Raw genomic sequence first — 20,763 nt, 5'->3', positions numbered from 1 at the left:
AAAAATAACTTGTATAAAATATTCGTCTGCACCGTGTTACAGAGCGTTACACCTCACGAAGAAGTTATCTCATATCGATGAATATGATGGGAAGATTGAGATTCAGACTTCGCCGGGGGCTTTTCAGGCTATTCTCAAAGTACCGTATCTTCGATTGTGCACAAAAGCATCGTCGGCATTTCCCTTTCGTCCGCCTTGGTGTGCACCACGCGGTACGCATATATAGCGCAAACGCGCACGTGAACGCATCGCTGCGCTGATCTAAACACGCCAGTAATATTACAGCCGAGACCCATAATTATTCCTCCCGATTCCTGTTTCCCGTTTAACAAGCGGTGCTTTGGGTCACGTCTAAGACTTCGCAGCATCTTGCCTCCAGTGCAGACTTTGGTCTTTCTGTGTGCGCGCCGCGCTGTACCGATCCCGCCTGTGCATCTAGTTTTCCGTAGCGCGACTTCATTTGCAAACACGGCGAGCGTGCTTTCATCTGCCTTCCGGATTTTTCGCGTCGATACATCGACGCTTCGAAGCGCGATGGAATATTAATTCGTTCCGATCGGGCGCGGACGACACGTTTATGCCTCGCAGCCACTCGAATTCTTTTTCATTTTGCCCATGTTTTTCATTGAACTGTTGAATCCCGCGTCAGCTGGCCAGTAAATAAATTCGCAATTCCGCTGCTACGTTGAAAAACGGGGGAAAAAAAAAATATTAATTGGTAGGTAACCATTTATCATCGCGCAGTTATAAATAAACCAAGCGTGAACGTAATTCAGTTTTGACACTTGCATATGTATAGTATCTAAATTTAGAAATTATAAAATTCATGTAGCACAGAAAAAAAAATCTGTTTAAACAACGAAAGAAGTATTGCGGGGCTTTTCCTCCGTTCGCGCCAACAAAGATTTATTAGGCTTACAGGCACCGCCGATCGCCGGTATAATTTCGCGCGCTGCAGTTTCGACCGAACGCAAAATTCATATCTGTGCAAATTTTCGCAGTAACGCGCGCTCACAATTTGTTCCCCCTCTTTTTTTTTTTTTTTTTTTTTGACCGCGAACAATAGGTCATTCGGGATGAACCGCGCTAGCAATTGTTACACAAGTTTACGCGAACTACAGGGACGATGTGCGACAGGCAGTGGTGCATCATCTACAAATACTCGCGCAGTTCGCAAACCTTTATTTGTCCGTCCGGATGCCGGAGTGCCGAGCCGGGGAAGCACCGCCGGATGTTGGACAAGTCCGAAAAGTCCGTATCCGACCGCCGGATGCTGTCGCCGTTGCTGACCGTGTGCGTGCCGAGATAACTAATTGCCCCTCTTGATATTGATTTTACAGTCTATTCCGGTATCTTGCGGGACGAAACAAAAAAAAAATATATATATAATCCGATGCGAATATCGACGAAAAGAGGGTCAGCCAGACGGTTTTTTATCCTCGTTAATCTACGTCGGGCGTGGTGAGACGGCTGCATCGATCACGAAGTCCACTTAACGTGCATTTTGATAAGTCATTGCGATGTTTATTTCTGGCGGGACACTTTCGCAAAGAGCATATTCCTGTTGCGCGTTAAGCGCCTCTGTGAAGCCATAAATTTAAACGGATTCGACGTAGAGAATTAACAAAGATTTCGCGAAAGATCGCATGAAGCGTCGCATTGTTCAAATCGATATTATGTAAACCTTTAAAAGGTTGACTGTTAAAAATCATATTCTAAATTATGATATTTTATTATAAATAGTTCACTTGAAATAGAAGCGTTAGCTAATACCGTAATTAAAAAATCAATATCAGATTTCTATCGAAGCAATCCATAAATCCGTTCCAGAAATCCATAGCAAGAAGACTATATTACAACTATTTATGGCGTGCCATATATATATATATATATATATATATATATATATATATATAAGAATGATTATGCGATTGATATTTGATTCAATTATTATTTACAATGGCAATTTCGCCGTGATTAATCTTTATTTGATAACAAAGCGAAATATTTGCAGCACAGAGAATTGAGTTAATCTGAAAAATTTTCTCACAAATAACATTGGCCGTATTCGCCGATGACTTCGTTGAACCCAGTGCCAAAAGCGATCGACCGCCGAATTATCGGCTTTGGCATTTGCGGCTTGATTGCGGGGGTTACCCTTAAAGTGCTGCTGCGGACGATTTGGAAGAGAGAAAGAGAGGGAGAAAGGGGGGCGAGGGAGGGGAGCACGCGGAAATGAGAGAGATCGACCGGTAGATACAGATTGACAGACAGAGAACGAAGGTTGATGGAGAGAGTTGGTAGGTACCGATAAATATGGTCGGCGAGAGTGAACTTCTATCCTTCTATACGTGACGCTCTCGTAGTTCGCATCCTGCACGAATATCTCTTTGGTAATCAAGCTCCCGGCTGCAATTCCGACTAATTAATGGAGACTGATTGCATGGTCTTTTATCGGAATTGACCTTAATGCTGACTTCGTACTATCGTAAGACTTATTTTTCCCGCTAATGGATGCGTTGATTAAATTAAAAAAAAAAAAAAAAAAACAAATTTTTACAAAAAATATTCCTTAATGATGGTTGCTTATACCAAAAAATTGTTATGTTTAAGTAAAATTGTTAAAAACCAATAGTAATTATAACAATATTATTAATAATAAAAATTTTAAATATCTTTTTTTGCTAATATTTACACTATTTGTGATCAAAATATAAACAAACTAATTATTTTGACTTATAAATATAACTAGAGAATACTTCAAAACATTTAATTCTATAATTGGATTTGTATATTTGCCTTTTGTGTTTTAAAACAAGTTCAGAGATATTCAAAAATTATTTTAACTAAACTTAAATAAACAGACAAAACAGACTAAGCTTAAATAAACAGATAAAATTTTGGTAACAAAAAATGAAAAAAAAAATCGATTTTTTAATTATTTTTAACTGCATACTTTCTTTTAATACTTTTTTTAAGATAATGTATGAAACTTAATAAAACTATAGTGATCTACGGACTACAGTAATTTTAATCCAAGTCGGATCTCATGTTACTAAGATTAAAATAAAGATCTGCTTTAAGAAATCCCATCTTTATATCTGTATCTGTGTGTGTGTGTGTGTGTTTATATCATAAAATAAAATTGAAGATTGTAAGATCTACCATAAAGCGCAAGCTGCTTTATTTACTGCAATTTTATAAGATCTATGATAGAACCGCGATGTTTTTCTTTACGTTACTATTCTATATGAATGAAAATTCTTTCCTTGATACATTTTGTGATCTTTCAAAAATAAAATAAATTTCTATAATTACAATTTTTATATTTTTTTACTATTCCTTTTAGATACTAAATATTACAGATATGCACTGCGCGTTAGATATTTTTTTTCTAGCATTATTTCTCGATTAAATATATAATTCTAATAAAGTTTATTAATTTGTATCGCAGCTCTGTACATGACTATTTCGTACTATGAGCAGCTGTTATATTACATGAAGAAAATTACTTATATAATTAAAATTACTTATATAATTATACAACTTTAACATTAAATTGATTATAAAATATATTTATACAGTTTATAATATTTTTATCCGCAATGACAGTTAAGTTCAATATATGTATATGACATATATAAACGATCAAAATGCACCATTTCCATGATAATAACTCTTCACGGTAAACGTAACGAGTCAACATCGCAAAAAATCGACAACAAATAATTTTAATATATTTTATTATTGATTTAATATGCTTTTTTAAAGACGAATACAAACAAAATGTTCACGTGATTAATCATCTGAAAAGTAAAATTAAAAAAGTGAATGAAACAAATATTACTGTCAATTGTTATCGACTTCGTCAATTCAAAGTGTCATAGATGTATATTTGAACGTTGACACGTGTTACTTTGTACTTTAATGGCGACATAAAGGTTTAATAACGAGTTTATGACGGAGAAATCAAATTGGATCGACTAAATTTCACATAAATGACCAAAATTGTTCGCGAGTTGCGCGATGTTCTGCTGACATATCAATGGAACTTTCCTTTATCGACGTAGGTACATCATCAAACCACAGACTTTCTCTTCGGAAATATCGAGATACTCTTCAACAACGCGCAGTTGCATAGTTGTCCGTGCAAAGTTTACGATAGATCTCGGAGTCGATGTTCAGGCTCAGAATTAACACACCGTTATAAAGTTTTCGCGGAGAATCCGATTACGATCGACTACGGCAAAGTCCACGCAAATGGATTTGCTACCGAAGTTTCTAAAAACGTTAATCGATCGATCGGTCACGGCCGAGATTTTGGACAGGCTTTACCTGGACTGACCCATTTATGCCTTCCGGGATAAAGACCACATCGGATCTAATCAGTGATGCGATCATTATTAATGATTCCGCACTATGAACATGCATTGTACGTATGGTATATGTATTTGCCCGAATATCATGAATAATCTGGCTAAATTTAATAATAATTAAAATGAATAAAAGTGATACAACTGGTATTGGATATATTTGAAATGTTTGATTAACTGCATATAATTAAATGAATAACGAAACCGAAAATTTTCATAAAAGCAACGTCAAAAATGATATATATTCAAAATAAATACAAATTAAATTTGTCTATTAAACGTAAATGCGTTAAAATTATTAAAGTAGTATAAAATAAGCATTACGTCGATAAATATATGATATATACGATATTTAAATGTATATATCATACAAGTGCATTTTGTCATAAATAATATAAACATTTCGAATTGAAAATAAAAATATATTTTAGCACTACGAAGAAATAGGTCAAATCTCAGGTATAAATTTTAAGTAACATTTCAAAAAGATTACGTTTCATCAATCTTCTTTACGTTGGATCGCAATCTTATCAGAATATGCTGGATTTTTCTGTACCTATCGATATGCTTCAAAATTTTAAATCCAAGTAGATATAAATACTTCTTTATGAACGTTCTTTCTTCTTTTGAGGAAAAAGATTTTTCGTCAATCGTTTCTACAGATAAATTTCAGAAAGTTTTCAGCGTAAGTCCTACATCGAGCTCGACAAAAAAGCTTAAAATCGACATTTTCCTCCTTTCATGTTCAATGTATACTCCGTTTGGATGAACAGCACAAAACAAGTAAAATAAGAATAATATTATGTTAAGCTATATATAGTTTCACTATCAGATCAATCCGCTGGGATATGGTTACCGCGAAAGTTCGATGCGCTTTCTAACAGTCCACGGTTGCATAGTCGACCAGTCGAAGAGAAGTTTACGCTACGTTTGAGGCTAAATTGGATCACGAATTCTCGAAGTTTCCACCGGAAAATCCTGTGAGGATTTCCTATGAACCGACAGTGCAAACCGAGTGCAAACTGAACAAACTTGCTAACAAAAAGGAGGTTTAGATTTTGTAGTATGTTTTTCGATTATTGAAAAATTAAATATTTTAAAGAGAAAAAGGGAGATATTAAAAGTAATATAAGTCTGATGGTATATCGTATATCTTCGGTTGAAGATGTACTTATCCCAATCGATAGTTTATAGCTTTTTCTTTTGAGAAAGTGGCTCTGAAATTGCGCGCATTTTATCTTCCAATATAAATTATTTTCGGCAATACGAACAAGAATTGGCTTAACACAAATTATTTTTATCCGTCGAATCTTTCTATCTATAAAATCTTTTTAATCAAATGAATAAATCAATTTATTAGCATTATAAAATTCTCGTCTCTGTCACTGCATTCTTAACGCGCGATTATTTTTATTCTCTGCACATAGTGAACATTATTATGATACATAATTGCAACGCCATCCAAAGCAGAATGGTACGCTAAGAATGCGGAAGCTCATAGTTAATCCACTATTCACCTAGTATCTCACTAAACCACCCCCTACAGAAGAATCTCCGAAATTGTTCGCATGTCGAAAGCCGAAACTCTCTAGTGTTACGGCCGGCACGGTTCGCTGTTCCATGAATTTATACAATGCGTACATAAATTTCTTCTACTTCTTTTTTTTTTTTTTAAATTATAGAGGTGCAAAAGATCGCATGCACCGCGAATTTTTGCGCTTTCATACTGAATGCGTTGTGCGTTTCGAAGTTATTCTTTCGCCGAAAAGGTCAGCCCTTTCCGCTCTTTCCTCCGGGTTGGACTTTTTCAACGTGTTGATTTACGATGCCATTTCATATGTGAAAACTGTCTTTCGCAATGGTATGAGGAAAAATACCTCTGATATGAAAACCAATGTACCTTATATATTCATTTCCATAATATTTTGCAATATTTTATTTTTCTTATTTGCAATTTTTTCATTTTATAATAATAATTTTTATAAAAAAGTACACACACACACACACACACACACACACACACACACACACACACACACACACACACACAGTTTTATACTGTTCATAATTTTTTTCTTCAAAAAATATTAAATAAAATAAAGTAATTGTATCATAACCATTTAATGAATAAGAAATTTGATTTTTATGATAATTTTTATTTTCATAGATTTAAAAGAACACAATTAATTGTGATATTAGTGATCGGAAAATATAAATTCTAACACCTACCTGATTGCCATACTCTTTGCCTTCAAGTGATGCCATCTCTGGTTCATTTCATCCAATCGACGTTGCAGCATAACAGCATCATCTTGACTTGCCAAGGAGCTCAACAATTTTCGTCCGGTGCCGTTCAAAGATGCATAAACGTCTCGGTGCGTTTCGATTTCCGACTGAAGATCCTGCAACAAGCAGGAGGATCCCTCTTTAGATCCTTAAGAACGAGATTAAAAGCCCCTATAAGAAAGGTGTCAATTATTTGGAAAAATATATTAGAAAATACTGTTGCCGGCGCGACTCTTCAGCGGTTGAGTGAAGTCAAGCCGCGTATGAAGAAAAAGCGAAGCGCTCTCCGGGGCAACAGAGTTTTTGTTTATGTTGTTGTTCTGCGGGGTGACTTGTGCCGCCGGCGTACGGACGTGTGCCGCCGAATTTCTGTTGTTAAGTTTGAACAAAGCCTTTGTGTTTTGTAAAAAAGCGTTGTTCATTGCCGAGCGCAGCTTCTTTCGGGTTGCATGAAAAATGACCGCCGCAAACGTAACAATACGATATTTATAATATTTGTGCTAAAGATGCTTTATGTAAATTAAAAGATTTTATATCGTTTCTTTATTGTTACACTATTTTATCTTTGCTCTATCTCTACTTATCTTTATTTATCTCTACTTTATTGTACGCTATTATCTGCAGAAAGGATTAAAAAAAAAATTTTTAATTTCTCTATCATATAGTAATAAAAATTATTTTACCAACAGTGCTAATTAAAACGTTTGAATAATACACAATATTCAATCAATTAATCAATATCTATATACAATAGTTTCTCTTAAAAATTTCTCACAATGTGTGTAATTAATTTGCATGAGCATATATTTCTGGAAATTAAAAAAAATATGAAACTTTCGATTTTAGGGATCCCGGTTCTTTTTATGGAAACGCCCATTCGCACGGTAGAGAAAGAGAAAGAGAGAGAATTCCTGGTGTTTCGTCATCGCGATGACGTGAATTGCAGTCTGCGCGTGGATAGAAATGATTTATATATGAGTTTCCATGTACAACGGTGGTATACGAGTACGTCGGCGCCGACATGCAATGCATGCGCCAATGAAAATAAATCGGCGCCGATGCGAGTGAATTAAGAAATATTCGCTGGCGTCACGGCAAGAACAATAGCATTTGTTCTCTTCCTTTTAAAGCAGCTGTGTATGGTCCGTAGTTACGTACAAATCCAGTCTTATTTTATTTCAAATTTCTCATCAATATAAAAATGAGACAAAAAATTTCGTTAAGCAACACTTTAAAAGAATTCTAAAACAAATTTTTTTCTCTAAAATCAAAATTCTCTTATTAAATTGATGTTAAAAATAATATTTAAAATATCGATTAATCTAAAATTACAAGATATAGAGTACAGTAATACGTAACAAATCTTTGTAATTAATAATTTGTATTTTCTACAGGTAATTCAAATTGGGGCAATTCATTACTAATTGATACCCAATCAATTTGTTAATAATATAGTTATTATTATAAAATAATTAAGTAATTAATGTTTAATGTATAATATTAATAGTTTATTTTAATATTGCATATGAATATCATTCAAAATTTCGATTTGTATATATATATATATATATATATATATATATATATATATATCATTACTCTCTATTATAAATTATTTTATTTTATTTTGATATATAATATGAGGAAAGTAATTCATAAATAAAAGAACTTCCGTTGTTATCATAAAGATTGTCATATAGTAATATACGTTATATTAATATATAAAAAGGTAAAAATATATTAACAGAAATACGCGCTAGTGGCATTCGTTCAATTCGGTGTCAGATAACATTCAAAAATACAAAAAAAAAAAAAGAAAAAAAAGAAAAACAAAACAAAAAAAGAGAGATGAAAGGAACGTTCTCCGGAGACGTAACATGCAATAGCAACGACACTACAAAGTCCATGAAATATCTCTCGCTTCCGTTCGCCGCGGCGTTGTCTTAATCTGAAACCGTCTGCCTGTCAACGCGACGTGTCCTATTCCCTCTTTTCAAATTTTCCCCCCCCCCCGGCTCTCCGCCCCCAATCCTCTTCAATTTTTGACACGCACGAATTGAAGGCTGCAATCTCGAGAACGATTCTGGCCCAGGACTCGATTCCCATCTGGGTCGATGATCGACGGGTCAGAGCGAGATATTTTTCAGCTGCAGTTTCCGCGCGAATTGACACCGGTGACACCCGGTGTGCATCGCGGAGACACGCGTAATGAAAAAAAGAAGGAAAGGACGTGACGCTCGCTTTTTCCTCGGGGAAAAAAAAAGAAGTAAATATATCGACGGGGATACCGCTTGCGCTCCGGAGAACTCGCTCCGGAAAATTGGGCACATCGATCAAATTGGCTCCTACCCAGCGACAGACGAATCGTACGTCCGTCGAGCGCTCAAATTGGTAACGTTTAATTGGCGCTCTTGGTGGCAGCTTGCGCGAAAGCTAATTTCGTTTAAAGCTCGAGTTGCCATGTACTTCGATCCTCGAAATCCGCAGATTATGAATTACTATGTCGGGCTTGGGAAACAGTGACGGCCGGCAATAAATATTACGACGGATAATATTTTTCATGTATTCTAGTCGTAAATGTCCACTGTAACAGAGTCGCGCAATTCAGAACAATGTAGATGTAAGAATGAGGACATATAAAAGATATATAGGTAGAATTAAATTAGCTAACTCACATTAATCTCAATATTTACATGTAGGTATATAAAGTCTAGAGTTATTACGATACTAACTTATATTTCTAGTCGTAAGAAAGAAAATTATAATATTAATTAAAGTTAATATATTATATGTATATCTATCTATATAATATATATCTATTCTTACAATTATTATCATAGATTTTTTTTATTTTGATATTTATTCGATACGGACAGTCTACGTTGCAAGTTACTTAACAAGAGTGAAATAAAATTTTAATAAGCAAAAATAAAACAATTGTAAAAAAACTTCATAAATTCCCGTGAGGTAATCTCGTTAAGAGGAAAATTTGCTAAAATAACGTATCTTCTCGGAGGCTGATAAAATTCGTTTCGTACTTGTCAGCTAACAATCTTGCAAAGCTGTATCGATGTCGTAGCGATCTTCCAAGAACGCATCCACAATGTCGATTAGATTTTTCACGCTAATGGAACTCTCCTAGGGACGCCATCGTGGCGGGTTAAGTATTAAAATGTTCAGAGATGCACCAGGGAGATGGCTTGGAAAAAAGTGCAAAGTACAAAACGTTTTTGCATTATCCGTCGCAGCTCTGAAGTTCTTATCGCGGTTCACTGTGCAATTACGCAAATGCGCCTTACCGACGATGTCGATGTGTATGGTAGCCGGTACACACAGCATATATAAGGTGTACTAAAAGGCCTGGATTTTTAAGAATTTCCTGACAAACTTGCCATTTAATGTTTTTTTTTCTCGTTAAGAATTCCGTTAGAGAATTTTTCAAATTTGCAACGTTAAATAAAGATTAAAAAAATTTTCATAAAATTTTAACATAAAGGAGCGATCAATTTCTCTCAAATTTATTGGAAATGCCTGTGGCTGAGAGATACATTACTATTACGTACAAAAAAAAAAAATGAAAGAAACATAAATTATCGTTTATCCTTTTTTAACTTTTAAAAGTGATAATTGAAAAATTAACTTTAATATAAAAATACAAATTGATAGAAGATAATTCATTATTTTGCAGTGTTAATGCATAAGACATATGTGAGGTATGGAGAAAAAAATTATTTGCGCATATTTAAACAGGGATAAAATTAAAATTCTATAAGCAAAAAAAAATTGATTTGAATAATTGAAACTATAATCGTAAAATACTTTATATTTCTGCATATTATTTATCGAGATATGAACGTCGTTTCCGTTGAGCTGATTTTCACAAGTGATTCCAGCTCCGATTCACCCACGCATCGCACATTTTGTCACTTCGCAATTTACAATGCGATATATGCGTCCGATAATGAAATCAACCAGTGACGTCACTAACGACACGCAACCGACGCGACGATAGCACGATTTCGCTTTTCGCTTTATCGACAATTTAATTAATTCGCTCATTCCCGTTCGACCTTTACACGTCATTCATTTAATGTCGATCGGCAATTTTAATTTTACAATAGATTGATATTCACTTTAAAAAATAGCGTACGTGACATCCACTTTTTAAGAAAGTAACACAAAGAATACTAATTACTCTACGATAGAGAATAATCTTTCTTGGCTAAGAATAATACATGACTTGTCTATTAATTAGCAAATAAAATATCTCTGCTAACTCATTACGTTAAGTAAAATCTAACGAAAAATCTCTGCTTTATATGATACATTCGGATTATGTTTATCAAAATGTCGATCAAAAATAAAATTGGATTAAAAAATTATAATCCCTTTCGCATTAAACATCATTCGTGGATGTTCTAATTCGAATCTAATAAGTATCTAAATTTATGCTTAATATTCCTACCCACGTGAATGCAGTGATTAAATCAATTCCAGGGAGCTCTCGTAGAATATCTGAATTTAATTGAAACCGCGAAACCAAACGGTTAATCTTAATCCAATTCTCTGCAAGGACAAATGCAATATGGCGCGCTATATTCTATTAAAAATGAATGTTACAACGATTTTTTATCATTACAATTTATACAAACGAGAAAAGATGAAAAGTATAACAATATTTCGTATCAATAATCCAATATTCGTGATTAAGTATTTCCGTATCAATATAGAGAAAACAAGCGGTTATCATTGCTATATGATATGAAATTTTATTATTGATTCCGTTTACGTATTGTGAAACGTTGTGAAATTATAATCTCTAGCTTTTTACGTAAAGAGGTCAAATTTAAATGGAAACCCGCAAACATTTCATGAGAAGTCACATTATTGTTTCCGCGCGAGCGCTTAATATTATATTCATCAATCCATTACACCAACTGAGATATTATCCACTGATTAACATATTGCAATTAATGTATTGCGATCGGCCGTTGGTGTATCAAATTACTGCATATAACATCTGATACGTATTACATATAAAATGATATTAATACTAATTTGCAATTATTTCAGCATTATTTCATCTGCGATAAAACCATGACTTGAATGTAGTACTTAAATAATTAATTTTTATAACTTAATATTATAACTATTATAATATTTATTTGGATAGTTTTGTAATGAGCATAAATGAGAGCTACGATCTGATCACTATATTGTGAGCAAAATCAATTTGTAAGACATATACAGTTTTTCTGTTGTCATGCAATGAAATTACTCGTCTTGTAATTAGTGACGTCCATATCGAAAAATGACGGATTCGAACTCGATTTAAGTGCGTGTTATCGATTGCGAGAAGCGAGATGGGTTCTCCAATGTCCCCTTTACAGTGAAAAAATCAAGAGAACGGAATTCAAGAGCACAGAAAATTCCGAGAATAATATCGTTTTGAGGAATTCTTCAGTTTCGACATAATCATATTAAATTATATTAAAATTCAAACAAATGAATTTTCTTTGCTTGATATATAATAAATTCCTAAAATATATGACAGACACTTTCTCTTCATCAATAGAAAGAGAATTTGTATTGATTTGTGCACGTTTATGTCAAAAATACACGTCCAAGGATAATTTTCGATTTTCGAATTAAAATATTTATCTGCACAGTTTATCGATCGTATGAACGAGTAGTGGCGGTGCCTGAGAATATGTCGGCAAGCTCCGAACTACCCGTGATTCTTATTCTGCTCCAGCAGTTATCGGATCGTATCGACCGTGAATAGGGAAAGTTCTGGTCACGAATAGGTCGTGGGAGTGCGAGGGACGCTCCTAGCGAAGGGTACATACCGCCCAGGAATCGACAGGACGAGCATAATTCAAGAGGTTTCGGCTGCCGCACCGCTCAGAATTCCGTGTGACGTATTTAATGGGGAATCGGCGGTAGCAGCGGCGGCGACGGCGGCGGCGGCGGCGACGGCGGCAGGGGCCTTAATCAATGTCTGGTACTTATGCGAAAGGTGCCGGTGACGCGTGCGCACCACCGACTGGGACTTCTAATGAGGAATTGCCAATTAGTCTCAAAACGCCGCGATTTCGCGAGAGGCGCGTCGACTCGCCTCTTCACGAATGGCCATGTCGTTCGTTTAACGGAGAGAAAAGAGCGACGATTTATTCGTATTAAGCGTACAAAAATCCGGTAATGAGGCCCGGTCTTTTATCTTTTCCATAGAATGGAGAAACTAAAAGAGAATCGTATAGAATCTCGTATTTACTCCCGGTATTTATCTCTATAACGACCGGCTTCGGATATCAATGACGGTTAATTAAAAAAGAAATCACAATTGCGCGTTAGCTATGAAAATTAAAAAAAAAGATAGACATTTTATTAAATTAAAATTTGAATTAATCCAATTTGGTAATAATTATAAAAAGTATTAGTATATTTCTACGTATTTATATATTTATTATTATTATTTATATATTTAGATTTCTAATTTCTGTCTTTTTATTTTATAACTACATTGTACTTATTACATTATTTAAAACAAGTGTCTATATCCGTTGTCTCCGTGTAAAAGAAAAAGCGTCGATTAAAACAACTATTCCAGTCACAATTAATAACAATTCTATATCTTCAATAGATAAAAAAGATATTTATCTACACACTCCTTTTTCAAGATGATTTTTTAGACAAAGAAGAAACATATTCTGCATATCATTCTACTTATTTATCAAATAAAATAAAAAAGTAACGATGATAAAAGCGTATTTTGCAGTAATATCTTTCGATCTTATGTAATATTATTTTAAACTGGATAAGATGTATAAAAATATTTCTCTAACTCATTATATTTCTATGACATATATCATAGCAATATCGGTATTTAAACATTTTTAAGTATCGATATTTCGCATAATATTAATTCGTTAAAAAATATTCCTATACTGTATATATCTTTACCTGTTCGAAGAGATGTAATTCCGCCAGTAATGTGTAGGATATGTAGATATATCGTGCGTCGTCAAACGTTTTTCGGGCACGTACCCCCCGAGGGTAGTAACCCTGTAGGGTGGCACGCCCCCCGGGCCAGGTGCCCCCCCTGGGTGCACCCCCACGGTAATCCACCGTAATTACGTGCCCCAAAGTCTCCTCATCACCCCACTGTCACTCTCGGATAATTTGTCTCTGGAGAACGTTCGACAATTCTCTTCTACCTGTTCACTTTCGACGCTCCGAGCAAGGAACATCTCGATGCACTTCGTGTCAACCCACCACTATCTTCGCTCATGTCGATTTTTCGCATAGTTCGTGGGAACATTTTTGTCCCGACAATATTATCTACTTCAGAGTTTCATTAAAATTTTCACAATACGTTGTGTTAATTGAATTCACTCATAATGTCAGGATAAATCGCACGAACTTTGGCGAGGTAATTTATCTTCTTCATTTTCCTAATACTGTGACAACAATTTGCAATGTTTCTATTACAAAAATAATTTCTCTCCAAGATTTGTTTAGTGGAAACGCGAAAGTGTATAAATGGCTGAACACATTATTCTGAAAATATTATATAAATTAAAAAAAAAGATAATTTTATATTAGTGTGTCTATTTTCTTATCAGTATCTATTTTCTTGTTACATCTACGAATTTTAATTACTGAGTAATAAAATTTAAATATTTCTAAAAATGTAATGATCGTAAAACGTAATAAATCCACGCAATGTTCTGTTTAATTAAATAATGCTTTAAGATCGTTATTTAAATAATTGCAATTTAATCGCTCTAGCGGAACTCGAACATTAAATTGTAATACGTGATCAACTTCTCTCTTCCTCTCTCTATATACCTACATACGTATATACATATATATACTGTACGTATTATATGTTACTTTATCATCAACGCTAGTTTGGAATCGGGTAAACTTTGACACCGCTGCGAGACATTTCCTTTGTGTTGCAACGTGGGCGTAAATTGAATCCAACGTTGGTTACGTGGAGCAATGAATTTATGCAAAGCAGTTTAAATATCCGGCTAATACAATTCTATATAATTCATGGTCAGAATCACATTAGAAGCTCTATGCGGTTCGAGCTAATTCATAACTGAATAACTCCACTATTAATTCATTACTATCCACAGAAAGCGGAATACGCCATATTTTGCCAAAAACAGGATACGCCGGTACATAATTAAGAAATTGTGAATTTATAGATATTGCACAACGTTCGAAGAAAAAGTCTTAATTTGGTATTTTACATAAAGTTCCCGGAGCTCAAAATATCGATTTTATCTTGTTAATTATTTGCCGATACTACAATTTCCTAAGTGCCGTAATGAAAGTTTTATTTCCGCTCGGTAACATCTGTATGCAGTGTAAATTCATATAGTGTCTACAATTAATGGAACTTCTTCGTTGCAAAAGGAATATGGACAGAAACAAGTGCAGCCTGGCATTTACATAAATGTTACATATTCTATTTCCTCCTATAGCGGATACACGCTACAGAAACACCTAGACGGAAACTTTTGGGAAAGTTTCGCGAAGCTTCAATGAATTTTAAGAGAACACAGCTTCGACCGGTTTGCTTTAAAGCCTCTCGAAACTACCCTGACAGTTTTAACTAATATTTAGCTATATATTTTTCGATAAAAAAAAAAAATACTGACAGATTTCCAGCGTTAAGTTTTAAAATAAGTGCAATCGCAAAGGAAATTTCAATTGATAAAATATAGTTAAAACATAATTTATTAAATGTTCGTAAAATTTAACGCACGTGATACGTACGTCAATTTACGTATTCTCGTGAGGCAAACAAAGAATAAAATATAAAAATGCTCGTTACTCACAGAAAAGTAACTGGTGTTTATTTTAGATATAGACCACATTCAGAAACCAGGAGATTGTACTCTTAGACAGGAGTAGAGCAAATACATCAGAAAACAGAAAACCTCCAGTTCTTCGCATGTGATATGTACGAGATGGAATAATTTACACATATTGTACACGCGTTACAGAAGTTTTCTTGAAAGAAAATCATTTCATTCTCTAGAAATGGTAAACACATACTTTAAACAAATCAGAAATTTTTATATCTATGCGTTTTCTGTTTCTCGTTATTAAACCCCGTCATTTTCTTAATATAAAAGCGTTTAAGTTTCGACAATTTATCATTAATAATAATAATAGAAATTAAATAATTTTCAGTTAGTGTCATTATAATCATTATAATAAAAATCAAGAAAATATTTAATGGTATTTACAAATAAAATTATTGAAAGACAGAAAAATATTAAATTTGATGACAAATCATCCCGAGTGCTCGCGATCGTATGCACGATAGGTGGAAGTAGTACAACCTCCATCTCGTTATCGAATCAGTGACGCGTGTCCGGTTTCTCGGCGACAAGTTGCGGGTGAAATGTGTCGCACACTTTATCGGATTAGAAAGCACGCCATCGAGTGTGATCGGGCTCGATCGAAATAAAATATACGGCGCGAGAGAAGAAGGCGAGGAATGAATAATGCATACGACGGGTGAACCAGCTTGTGGTAAGTAACGAGGCGGATTTGTAAAGCAGTTTCGCGTCCAGCAGCTTAACTCCCCCCCCCCCCCTCCGCACTTCCTCGATGAACTGAGAGTAATTTACTTGCTTCGTTTGGGTCGCGATGGTAAAACGGAATTCCTTGATATCCGGGTTACGATCGTGAAATTAAAATAAATGTGCCTGCGGTACCCGCGGTCTCTTTTTCTATTGACACTTTTCGTCCATCTTTGCTTGCGCTGAGAAAAAATTGTCTTCAGTTTTATTCCATCTCGAAAAGAATCTGTTTCGAGTGCATACCATTTAGAAGCTCTTCAGTCGTTGTCGCGTTTCCTGTTTAGGACCAAGCACAAACAAGATCGTGGTGCCGATAACGATGCCACGATAAAAACTCCGAGAGGCCGCGCGTTTTCATGTAAATTAATGGAATCAGGTGAATTTAAATGGAAGAAGTTTGAAAATACATTTCAAGATATTGCAGTGAAAACAACAGAAAGATAAGTAACAATTTAATTAATTGACTGGTGCAACTTGGACACAATAAGTTTATCGATTTACACAAACCGTTTATATTATGTTGTAATAATCACAAAGAATGAAAGATGAGAAAAAGAGAAAGAGAAATATACTGCAAATCCATTCGTATTGTCTTTTTACAAGAAATAAGTGATATAAAAATTAATGATAATTAGGATACTTCTTCCGAAATGTGAAATCAACGATTTCGCAAATCTTCAGGTCATATTCCTATATATATTTTTTCAATTTCAAATTAAAAAGAAATTTTACTTCATCAAATAAGTTTAAATGGGAATTCTTTTCAAGTATTTTAATCTAAAGAATTTTCAAAGTCTTAAAAAAGTATAATTTTCATCTCAGATTAATAACCATCTTTTCAATAAAATGCAAAAGAACTATAAAACTTTAAAGGAATTTGTGAAAGGAATTTTCAATGTCCTTTTATGAAATTTTTTAAACAAAAAAAATCAAAAGATGCAGGTCAGTATTAAATTAATTTTTTATTTATTTACATAAGATTAAATTTTCGGAGCATACAAAGTGAGCATACAAGATTTTATAAACGCTCATTCTTGATATTTGGAGAGAATTTAATCTCTTTTACTGTATACAAACAATTAATTAAAAAAAAAATAAATAAATAAAAAAAGAAATAAATTAGCGAAAATCCTGTATCTTTATGTCATTATGAATAAAATTAGGTAATAGTTATAACTACATAAATATTGAAAACCATTTTCATTGCATTTACGGTTATGTAATTCGCCTATCGATTCAGGAGAAGCGTGATTTGTGTCTTGGGATGCTTCATCGGCGGGTAGTCTCACTTATATCGCAAATCGGAGAAGTGGTCTCGGAAATCTCGGTTAACACACGAGGGGGACACGGGGGGGACGGTAATGCCGCTAGTAGCAGTACACATTGGCGGTAGTGGTAGTAGTTACTGACTGTTGCTGGGAGGCTGATGGAGAAACGAGTGTACAGACGTCGAGTGGTCGGTACCGAAACCGGAGTGGGTGTAGGGAGGAAATGGCGGTAACGGGGGAGGGGGGAGGGGGGTTAAGCGGCTTGCGGACGATTAGAGAGCGCCGCAGCAGCCATCGTTACGCTCTGACTTCATCCCCGTCGCCGATCAAAACTCAGCTACCTCGCGGAACAGTTAAATGCAAAGTACTCCCTTTATCCATCCACTCGGCTCTCCGCTGTCGGTACACCTTGCTTTTTTTGCGTCCTTCGGGATATCGCTAAATGCTTTCGACACGACGATGAGACACCGCGCTAATGTGGACCACTCGCGTGGTTATCGATCGCGGTGCTATCGAAGACATGCAGAATGTCTGGTGTTAATCGTCCCTTAAAAGCCCGTCTATTTCTCAGCGAACGTTTGCGTTGAAAGAGCATTTTATCATATGTCTTTGCAAGGATGGAACTTTTGAATAATTTGATGATTACATCACAAAAATAAAGTTCTTCTATTAAAGTAAAATAAAATCACACATTTTTCTGCGTATGAAACATTTACGTTACTGGAAAATTCGATAACGATAATTATTTCGAAGAACGATGCGTTATATATTTGTAAATACGATAAGACTGTAATCGTGTAATCTTTGCATTACGTGCAGACGCGACTTTATTGCATTTTATTACATATTGCGATCGCAATTCTAAAACATCACACGGAATCGTGGCTATTAAAAAGTCGGCTTCCATTTGCAATAACTATAGATAAATATCATTGGACTTGTCAACCAATCGATTGTATCGGAGTTACGCTATAAACGACAAGCTGACCTTCTTCGTGAACATTGAGTTTCTGTCCTTGCAAAGGTTATCTGGTGAAACACATCGGATCGAAACACGACCACATCGGATATGAAACTTCCTCTTGAGATGATGGAGCCATATTCGTCGCCAGCAAACACTCCAAACTTCAACGACTAAACTTAAAAAAGGCTACAAGGATGAATCGAATGTTTAGTTGTATGACTAAATAAATACTGACATATTTCTTTCGATTTTATTTATGCACATTTTAAGTTAATTTATTTCAAGTTATTATGCAGTAGAATCTATATCCAAAACAGAGAATCGAAATATATAGATAATCTGTTTTTTTATATAATTAAACAATCATGTTTGAATTATTTTAATATAAAAACAATGCAAATTACATAATTTAAGTGCAACAAAAATATTAAAACCAATTTATAATTCTCTTTGTTCTACTCTCTTAGTCCATCCTTTAATCTACTAGTATATAGTATATGTGAGTGTATAGTATATGGGTGTATATAGTATATCGTATAATACATCTGCTAGCTAGTATATATAGTATATCTGCTAGCAACTGGGGATGTTACTTTCTAATTAGAGCACAGGTACTAGCGTTAAAAGACCAGTTCAGATGATAGAAACTCTAGTGTATTATTAAAATCATTACTAAAGTTAACTATTAATTATTACTTTCAAAATTAATTGCTCCGAAACATTTTTGTTTTCTGATACATAAATGTTAAATAATAGATTATTATTTAACAAAGTGAGTAACAAAATAATGAAATAACGAAAAATGTTTTCACATGTAATAACGGAAAACATTTTTTTGTTACAAACAATAAATAATAATTCAAAATATATTTTATATGAAGTCGAAAAAATAATTTTATCATTTTCAAGTAGAAATAACTGATTTAATAATAATCGTTGAAAAGGATAAAAAAAAAATCGAAATATCTATCATCGGACAATTTATTGATACTCATTGTTATTATGGTTATATGATAGCTTTATATGATTAAAAATTATTTTGTACATAATGTAAAAGTGTTCTAAAAATATCTTTCTGTGTGACATATACCTGTAGGATGAGTTATTTAATTATTTCAATATTGGACATTCATTGAAGGATATAAATTTATACAATTAAAAATGTAAAATTGTTAAGCGTTAAATATAAATATATAAGAAAATTTGCTTAAAAAATTATATGAAAGACAAACATTAATTATTTGTTATTAATCATTAAATATCTATATACATTTTATAAATAAAAAATATCCCTACTTTACGTTCTATAAAGACGACCATAATTTGCATGATATGAACTTGGTAAACTAAATAAAAAATAGACTAATATATTCTCGAGGCTCGAGGTATCGCTTATGCCTGAAAAATTCACCGTAGCTGTGACAAATGATCGATTGCTTTCCGATACTCGCCATATTATTCCGACATTAAGCGCGTGTATTATCGAATTATTCATACTGGTGTTCACCATACATTTCTCTGCAAGTGGCAAGTGAGAGCTATTAACAAACATTTACGCTTTACAGATCGCGTCACACGAAACGAGCGCATCATATAGCAGCGTGAGAATAATTTACTGGAAACTCGGGAATTTTTGAGTGGCTGTAAATGACGGAGGTGAAATACTCTTCGTATGCGTCGCTACTCGTAAGTACCGATTTTCCTCTGGTCTTTTTTCTTTATTTTTTGCTTCCAAAGATCCATTAGGCTCCTCGGCAGTCGATATCATTGCTGATGCCCTAGTCTTTTCCTTTTTTCTTCATATATTTCTCTCTCTCTCTCTCTCTCTCTCTCTCTCTCTCTCTCTCTCTCTCTTTCTCTCTTTTTTTATCACAGCTTAGTAAGTACTGCCTGGATTTCGACTTTTACGATCGACGAACTTATTTTACGATTTCATCAATTTCCCAAGCGTTTCACTGACATCAGTTGACGACAAAACCATAGTCATAAAACTAGCTTTCGAGTCGCATACAAGAACTTTGCAAAATGATACAATTCGGTATATTCTAATATTTTCAAGCTCTGATAACTTTTTAGTCAAGATGACTTATTTAAAATATTTTAATATAATTCGATTTATCTTACATTATTTAATTTAATATGTTTCAATATTTTTCAACTAATTTTAGTTTATTTTTGTAATATATGAATTATCATTAATATATCTTATATAATATAAAAAAATATAAAAAAATAACATTTCTCAATACACAAATATTAAAATC

At 34.0% G+C, this 20,763-nt stretch overlaps 2 protein-coding genes across 10 annotated transcripts in view; both read right to left on the bottom strand.

The window, feature by feature from the left end:
• The window catches only part of LOC105427841 (dystrophin, isoforms A/C/F/G/H), a 409,642-nt gene that overhangs the window by 91,934 nt on the left and 296,945 nt on the right, over positions 1-20,763 (bottom strand). For 8 of the 9 annotated variants that reach the window (XM_089078890.1, XM_089078895.1, XM_089078894.1 and 5 more), the window contains one exon: positions 6,603-6,775. In XM_089078890.1, coding sequence (XP_088935016.1) covers positions 6,603-6,775 — 173 coding nt within the window. The remainder of the gene's footprint in view (positions 1-6,602; positions 6,776-20,763) is intronic. The other variant, XM_089078891.1, reaches the window with a different exon arrangement.
• The window catches only part of LOC148936117 (uncharacterized), a 133,058-nt gene continuing 118,984 nt past the window's right edge, over positions 6,690-20,763 (bottom strand). Inside the window, exon 2 of the mRNA XM_089078901.1 lies at positions 6,690-6,830. Coding sequence (XP_088935027.1) covers positions 6,801-6,830 — 30 coding nt within the window. The 3' untranslated portion in view covers positions 6,690-6,800. The remainder of the gene's footprint in view (positions 6,831-20,763) is intronic.

Source organism: Pogonomyrmex barbatus, unplaced genomic scaffold (assembly GCF_055798465.1).
Source record: "Pogonomyrmex barbatus isolate J1 unplaced genomic scaffold, ASM5579846v1 scaffold3, whole genome shotgun sequence".
Lineage (NCBI taxonomy): Eukaryota > Metazoa > Arthropoda > Insecta > Hymenoptera > Formicidae > Pogonomyrmex > Pogonomyrmex barbatus.
Note: the sequence above shows the minus strand (reverse complement) of the source record. Positions and strands in the feature narration are given on the sequence as shown.